Raw genomic sequence first — 9,004 nt, 5'->3', positions numbered from 1 at the left:
ATTAGACTTACATCTAGAAATTGACAATGAGGGTCGGTTGAAGACAAAACTTTACGACAAAAGAGATGATTTCAACTTTCCAATTGTGAACTTTCCATTTCTAAGTAGCAACATTCCAGCAGCACCTGCATACGGGGTATATATCTCTCAATTGATACGATATTCCCGTGCTTGCATTTCCTATCATGATTTTCTTGATAGAGGGTTACTGCTCACAAGGAAGCTATTAAATCAAGAGTTCCAAATGGTGAAGTTGAAATCATCCCTTCGTAAATTTTACGGACGCCATCACGAGTTGGTTGACCGTTATGGAATAACCATTTCACAAATGATATCGGATATGTTCCTCACGTCGTAACTACAATCCCCTTCCCTTTCATGAATTTGACCTACCGAATTAGACTATTTACCGGATTTGTAATCACATAAGCAACACGACGGGTGCCGCATGTGGAGCAGGATCTGCTTACCCTTCCGGAGCACCTGAGATCACCCCTAGTTTTTGGTGGGGTTCGTGTTGTTTATTCTTTAGTTTTCTATGTTGTGTCATGTGTACTATTGTTTTTCTGTTTGTCTTTTTCATTTTTAGCCATGGCGTTGTCAGTTTGTTTTAGATTTATGAGTTTGACTGTCCCTTTGGTATCTTTCGTCCCTCTTTTACAAAACTGTTTTGATTTATCTCCATGAACACTATAAACCACGAGCAAATGATAATTACCTCGCAACAATTGGCAATTAGTGAAATAAGAACGTTATCCATGCCGTTAATGCTTTTTATTGTATTTCAATTGTCTTTTGTTGTTTCTTTTATAAATCCTTTTAAGTGATGTCGCAGATATTTAGCCAATTATTTCACCAGAAACACTACAAAATAAAGTTTATAATTATGCTATGCTAACCTAAGTTGACATTTTCTTTCATAATGGACATTTGAACTGAAAGTGACAGGTTCGTGTATTTTGCAATATATAATAAGTTAATATCCATAATCCATCTAAAACCTTTAATAATGAATACAAAACTTATAGGAAATATCTCTTCGGAAAGTCCCTATGCAAATTTTAAAATCAAAAGCTCAAACACATCAAACAAATGGACAAAAACTGTTATATTCCTGACTTGGAACAGGAATTTTCTGAAATGGAAAATAGTGGATTTAACCAGGTTGTATAACTAGCTAAACCTCTGAGTTGCATAAAAGTTCATCTTTGTAAACAAATTATCTCCTGCCAATGATTTCAGATATAATGGTATTTTTATGATGTTTGAGCTCCATCATTTTTGATATTATTTTAAAAGAAAAGTGAACACTAGATCTTAGTTGATTAATAAAATATGATAAAAAGTCAAACAACAACTTTATGCATTTCAGGATTCCGATTCCATTAAATGAAATGTTTGTGTTCAAATGTGAAATGAAAAAACACGCAATGCATAACGACGATTTTTGATGGGCGAAGGAATTAAATTTCACGCTACATTGAAGACCTGTTGGTGACCTTCTGCTGTTGTTTTTTTCTATGGTCGGGTTGTTGTCTCTTTGACACATTCCCCATTTCTATTATCAAATTTATTTGTTATAAATAAAGGCAACAGTAGTATAACGCTTTTTTGAAGTTCATAAATAGATAGAGAAAAAACAAATCTGGGTTACAAACTAAAACTGAGGGAAACGTATCAAATATAAGAGAACTACGACACAGCAGAAACACAATATTAAATTGTAACACACACAGAAACGAACTTTAATATAACAATGGCCATTTTCCGGACTTGGTACAGGGCATTTTAAGAAAATACAAACTACCTGATATGAATTTCTCATGTTATCCGATTGATTTGTTCTACATTATACTACTTAAGTATAATATTGGTTCTTCTTTTAATTTTGTTTGATGTGTACAATATATCTGTTCTTAATTAGCTATTGGACCGTCGTTTGGTTTGGTTTTTTCCAGCCCTAAGGTTATTAAATTGCTCTTAAACATAAAGCCCTTTCTTGCAATACTGATGGAAAAGCAGAATACAAATTCATTATCTGACTTATCACAATACAAACAAGTTGTTTTATCATTAATATTAATGTGATGATTAAGTTCACGGGGATTGCTATAATTATCATGATTACTTAAAATAAAGGAAACCCAATAATATAATTTTAAAAGAAAGTCTGCACTTACGAGTTTTCTTTTTTCGCAAATGAAATGTCTCTTAGTAGTGCATACAACATCATGCCATTTTCCAAAACTACTGGCAGATATCACTACGCAGTTTTCTCCAATATGTCCGTCAGGTTCGTTTGTTCCCCAGTACAGATCAGTAACAGTACTCTCATCAGAAGAGTATTCCCAATGGTTCTCCAGAACAATATCTGTAACTCCTATCCAATAGTCTAATGATCCTAAACGACATACATTATAGTTTACATATATATATACTCTTATCCAATAGTCTAATGATCCTTAACGACATACATTATAGTTTACATATATATACTCTTATTCAATAGTCTAATGATCCTAAACGACATACATTATAGTTTATATATATATACTCTTATCCAATAGTCTAATGATCCTAAACGACATACATTATAGTTTACATATATATATACTCTTATCCAATAGTCTAATGATCATAAACGACATACATTATAGTTTACACATATATATACTCTTATCCAATAGTCTAATGATCCTAAACGACATACATTATAGTTTACATATATATATATACTCTTATCCAATAGTCTAATTATCCTAAACGACAACCATTATAGTTTACATATATATATACTCTTATCCAATAGTCTAATGATCCTAAACGACATACATTATAGTTTACATATATATATACTCTTATCCAATAGTCTAATGATCCTTAACGACATACATTATAGTTTACATATATATATATATACTCTTATCCAATAGTCTAATGATCCTAAACGACATACATTATAGTTTACATATATATATACTCTTATCCAATAGTCTAATTATCCTAAACGACATACATTATAGTTTACATATATATATACTCTTATCCAATAGTCTAATGATCCTTAACGACATACATTATAGTTTACATATATATATATACTCTTATCCAATAGTCTAATTATCCTAAACGACATACATTATAGTTTACATGTATATATACTCTTATCCAATAGTCTAATGATCCTTAACGACATACATTATAGTTTACATATATATATATACTCTTATCCAATAGTCTAATGATCCTAAACGACATACATTATAGTTTACATATATATATACTCTTATCCAATAGTCTAATGATCATAAACGACATACATTATAGTTTACATATATATATACTCTTATCCAATAGTCTAATGATCCTTAACGACATACATTATAGTTTACATATATATATATACTCTTATCCAATAGTCTAATGATCCTAAACGACATACATTATAGTTTACATATATATATACTCTTATCCAATAGTCTAATTATCCTAAACGACATACATTATAGTTTACATATATATATACTCTTATCCAATAGTATAATGATCCTTAACGACATACATTATAGTTTACATATATATATATACTCTTATCCAATAGTCTAATAATCCTAAACGACATACATTATAGTTTACATATATATATACTCTTATCCAATAGTCTAATGATCCTTAACGACATACATTATAGTTTACATATATATATATACTCTTATCCAATAGTCTAATGATCATAAACGACATACATTATAGTTTATATATATATATATACTCTTAAGTCGACTTTTACATCTTTGTCAATAAATCTATTCCTTACAGATATATTAGACGCAAACCAAATAATTATGTGTTGATCCACACTAAAAGGCATATGATATAAATGTTGTTGTCGTCTGTAGTTCCATATTATAAATGATTGCAACTGACATTGTTCTGTTTCTGTTATGTTCTTGTTTTGTCGTAACATTTGTTCTTTCTTTGCTTTTTGTTTGTTGGTTTTTTTTTTCATTTGTTTAGTAGCTTTGTTAGCGTTTTGTCCACATCTGCTTTTGATAGCCTGATTTTGTATTCACAAGATGTTGAAGACACCACCATGACATATTTATGTATATGTGACTGGTAGATTGTTTGGTCAATACAAATCATTGTATTTGAAAATTATCTATACTAAACACCTCTCACAATAATTTAATTTTGAATGTGATGCATCTACTGATTGGCTGATAATGTTTGTCTATCAGCTTATAGACATGTTTTGTAATGTGACCGTGACGTCATCATCGATTTTTTCACGATTTATTCCGGCTTGAAATGTAATTTAGAATAAATTATTCGAAATAACATACAAAATGTGGTAACGCTGGTTATTCCGTGCGCATAAAAAATTGTATGTTATTTCTTTATTAAATAATGTCATGATTAAGCGCCGTCAAATTTGACCACATACTTCATTTATTAAGAATAGCTTTCGTTTTAAAAAAGACGTATTGATACATGATCAACAAAAAAATTGTACATTATTCGAAACATTGTGTAAAGCTCTCACAGTATGAGACCAACACAATACAAAGTTTGAATTAATCCAGTTCTATGATTTCTGAATAAAATTGTGTTATATTTATGAAATACCCAAGCAGGTCGGGGATCTCTTTGCTTGGATGGTCTACATAATTACAACTGTAATCACTAGCCAATCAACACTGCGGTTGTGAGTTTGAATTCCGCCCGTGTGGGTGCACTCGACTCCAATCCTAATTGACTAGGATTTTCAGTTTTGCTATCATAGGTCATTGGTTTTCTCCGGGCACTCCAAGCAGAACTGTCTAATACCAAAGTATTACATAACCAACAAAGAATGGCATATATTCAAAACAAATGTTATTACGATAAACCTAATCTTATCGACAACATTTTATAGATTTAAGTTATCGAACCTATATTAGACTGTTGTTGCAATTCTGCAGCAAGGAATCCTTGTTGTTCAGATGTTCTTGGTTCTGCCATGGTCGAATGAAATGCTTGGCAAAAACTCTGATAAAAAAGAATAATTATTCTATAATTTAAAAATGGATAATTCTTTAATCTTTCAAAGATAAGATTTTTTTTTTAAATTGCGAAAATGATCTCTCTAAACATTCGTTCTTTTTGTTGAAAAGGAAACTAAATTATTATTGGTTTCCTTTAGATGCACATTTTGCCAACTATTGGCTCTTTAGTGGTCATAGAGATTTAATAAAAATGAAAATGTAAAACATTAATTTACCATTAAAGTGTTGGTGTAACCAACAGAAAAATGTTAAGTCAAATCATGACAAGGAATCACAGATATGCATTTCTAATTGGTAAAATTACTATTACACAGACATGTCGGTTAAAACGTAATTTAATTTTAATATATTTTACTGGTTAGTGTTTAAATATTCTGTTCAGACGTGTGTTTTTAAAGATCGCGTTAATCAATAGATGAAGAAAACTCACCGATGCTCCTGACCAGGTATCTGTAATTTTTGCAAACAGGTAACATTTTTCTTGAAATTCCAACCATCCAGTATGACAACCTGTATTACATGACTAATCGTTGCAAAAAATAAAACCTTCAAGGTAGATTTTACCAAAAAGAAGAATTCTGACAGAATTTACGTAACAATTCATTAACCAACAGAACAAAGTGAAAACAATTGACATATACCTAACTTTGCACTGGCATTCATCTGATAAAATGGTGGGTTTAAACCGCGCACGTTATGGCAGTTGTTTATAGTTGTACAATATTAACAAAATTGGGTTAAAAATCAAAAGAGACATAGCTGTATTTGGAAAAACTTTTAGTTATTTTGGTTCTCAATGCTCTTCAACTTCGTACTTTATTTGGCATTTTTTACTTTTTTGGATTCGAGCGTCACTGATGAGTCTTTTGTAGACGAAATACGCGTCTGGCGTATATACTAAATTTAGTCCTGGTATCTATGATGAGTTTATATACTAGATTATTGTGACAATAATAAGGACCACGCAGCCAAACCTGTGTTGAAATATATCCAAGACATACAACACAACTGACTTAAACATGAAAAACAAAAATACAAATAAATATAACGATAACGCCAACTTAAATGCATTCGGGGTTGATAGTAGATACATTACATACTAAATTTACTATATAAACCACAACTTCAATAAAGTAAATAGTAGACAAATTGAAAAACAAAACAAATCATAATTGCACCTTCTGAACCGATCTGTTCCGCTAAGTTAAGATAAAACAATGTCTGAATGCATAAATAATTAGTCACGTCAAGAAGATTCATACGACTTAAATACACAAAACAGATTAAAAACAGATATAGGAAAACTGTTAAGGTGTAATACCAACATTGATTTCCCCTATTAGTCTTTGTTAAATTTGCACTTTTCAAAAAAATGTGTAGAATTTATCTTTGTTTCAAATAAAGAAATACTTGGCATGAGTAAAGATTTATCCTGTCTAGTACTATAGAAAAATATTCACATAACATTTCATTGTATATAAGAAAATAACCATCACTGGAAGTTAACCAATCAAATTTCTCCCCTCATTTTATCTGTGTACAAGGTTTAGTCACCATGTAACCTCAACATTACAAAATATTCTATAGAAATCCCAAATAAAGAAATAATGGTGCTTTGAAATACACAAGACATATGTTTATGACACAGAAATCTTTTACTGCAATAAAATGTAGGGTTAATTCATACAACTGTCAAATTCAAGGGAGTATTTTTTTCGACCTATTTTCGTATACAACCGGATGTGACGTACCATGATTTGGTAGTATTACACCTTAAGTAAATACAAACATTAAGAGTTTTATGAATATGTCTGTCCCAAGTCAAGAGCCTGTTTTATTAACCGGTTGTCGTTTGTTAATGTGTTATTTATTTCTTTTTTTTGTACATAGATTAGGCCGTTAGTTTTCTCGTTTTAATTATTTGATATTTGTCATTTCGGGGTCTTTTATGGCTGACTATGCGGTATGGTCTTAGCTCATTGTTGAAGACCGTGCGGGGAACTAAAATTGTTTATTTCGGTGTCATTTGGTCTCCTGTGAAAGAGTTGTTTCATTGGCAATCATACCACATCTTCATTTTTAAACATACAATATATCAGCATCTATAATTTATTACTTGAGACCATATTGTGGTATTTGTGAAGTAGAAATTGAATCATTGATTGATTGGTTTGGTGTTTTTTTTTAATTTGCGATGAACTTTATGAGTCGTTCTTTTGCGAGTACACTGATAACAATATACAAATTCTGCGTATCATTCATAACCAGTTAAACTTTAAGACATATCTTAAGGAAACTTATATGGATTGTTATTTCAAACGTACGTTTTAAGTTATTTATTTTGAATGGACGTACAAGTTTAATATGTATATATTATTTGATTTGATATTATGAATAACACTGACACAAACACGATACCAAATTATTATTGGACTAAATATGCAAGTTCATTGTCTATTTAAAGTAGTACATTGTATTTATAAACTTACCAGAAATAACTGGCGATGACACACATACAAAAAGAACTAAGGCACTGAATAATTTCATATTAGAATGACAGATGATTAAATTATACACATGTCCTCAAACACGTCAAATAGAGATAACAAGTCATACAGTTTGAATTTGTGAATATCCCTGAATATCTAATGTATGTAATATTTGTAAACCAATTAACTCTTCAAATCTGAGAATTGATATCGACTTAGTCTCTTCTTTTCTTTGGCGTAAATGCACATTTGTTATATTCACTTTATCAATGTTGTTTGTTCGAAGCGCTTTTATAGGTTCACATACATCCGAAACGCTCAAAGTTGAAAGACCAAAAGTAGGTCAATGATAAACACTAACATAAACCAGCTAAATGACAAAAAAATACATAAATATAATACAAGTAGCCCAGTCTTTCTAAGAGCTAGATACATGAATGTTTTGGATAGATGATTGGGATTTATATGATTGTTTACCAACTGACTGTTTGCACCTTGATAAAAATTACCTGATAAAGTGTGTCCCATATAAAAAATAATAATACTTCATTAATAAATTGTAGGTTGCTTTACGCCCCGTGGCAACAATTTCATGTGTGTTAAGGACGATGACAGTAACAATAATTACAATAGGTTGGTTATGAAAAGGAAGGTTACGATCGGTACATATTCGACAGAGCTATAATTTTCGCCTTGTAACAGGCTACCAACGGACTCCGCGATGATTTTTTACACGGGTTCTCAACGTAGAGAGCTAAATATTAGTATAATTCTCTAATTGCAACCATATATTATATGTATCTTTCACTGCATGTGCCATTTTATTCAAATAAAAAGGTCAATGTAACATGTGTCCGCATACACCCACTCCGTAAGCTTGCTTATTTGAATTTGTATCCATATGAGATACCTAAACTATATAAACACATTCAATAACAAACTTTTTTCGCTTTCTTTTAGATTCGGAAATTAATAAATATAAGGTTATTAAAGAAACGTTGGTTTCAATTTAATTTTCGAGTTTTATTTATTTACGATTTCAGACAACACAATTCTTCCCTGATGGCCTACACGATTTTTCACAAAAGGAAACAGTGGATTATGCCTCTTTGTACAAAATCTGAACGTCCCTCGACATTTTTTCTTAATTTCTTAAATTGGAGACAAATTGAGTTTATATTTGTATGCATAACATGTAGATTATGCAAAAATATTCTAAAAAGTTGAATACGTGAATTCTGATACAACCGCATGTCGAATAATTTAAATGACTTATCACCAGATGCTTTAATTAAAATAACTACATAAGAATAATTATGTAAACTAAGCAAATATGATAAGTGAATAAATAATGGCTTTAGTGCAGGACAATCAAATATGCATGGACATGGGATGTCCCAATGCTTATACAATTACATACTATGTATAAATGTTTTAACAGTAGTTCTCCGACAACAGACCATAATC

General features: G+C 30.6%; 1 protein-coding gene across 1 annotated transcript; it reads right to left on the bottom strand.

Moving 5' to 3' along the window:
* Positions 1-3,570: 3,570 nt before the first annotated feature.
* On the bottom strand, positions 3,571-7,796 carry LOC143050908 (C-type lectin domain family 2 member D3-like). Its single transcript, XM_076224012.1, has 4 exons — positions 7,538-7,796; positions 5,479-5,558; positions 4,935-5,031; positions 3,571-3,671 (listed from the first exon to the last, which is right to left on the bottom strand). Exons 1-4 carry the CDS (start codon positions 7,593-7,595, stop codon positions 3,571-3,573), a joined length of 336 nt encoding a protein of 111 aa, XP_076080127.1. The 5' UTR covers positions 7,596-7,796.
* Between the last annotated feature and the right edge of the window lie 1,208 nt (positions 7,797-9,004).

This window comes from Mytilus galloprovincialis, chromosome 11, assembly GCF_965363235.1.
Source record: "Mytilus galloprovincialis chromosome 11, xbMytGall1.hap1.1, whole genome shotgun sequence".
In the NCBI taxonomy this organism is placed as follows: domain Eukaryota; kingdom Metazoa; phylum Mollusca; class Bivalvia; order Mytilida; family Mytilidae; genus Mytilus; species Mytilus galloprovincialis.
Note: the sequence above shows the minus strand (reverse complement) of the source record. Positions and strands in the feature narration are given on the sequence as shown.

What these genes read in the sequence shown, in the direction of transcription:
- LOC143050908 (XM_076224012.1), bottom strand. Translation starts at nt 7,595, where the DNA reads ATGAAATTATTCAGTGCCTTAGTTCTTTTTGTATGTGTGTCATCGCCA. An exon ending in GTCATCGCCAGTTATTTCTG is followed by an intron (nt 5,559 to 7,537) that starts GTAAGTTTATAA and finishes CATGTAATACAG; the next exon opens with GTTGTCATACTGGATGGTTG. An exon ending in ATACCTGGTCAGGAGCATCG is followed by an intron (nt 5,032 to 5,478) that starts GTGAGTTTTCTT and finishes CTTTTTTATCAG; the next exon opens with AGTTTTTGCCAAGCATTTCA.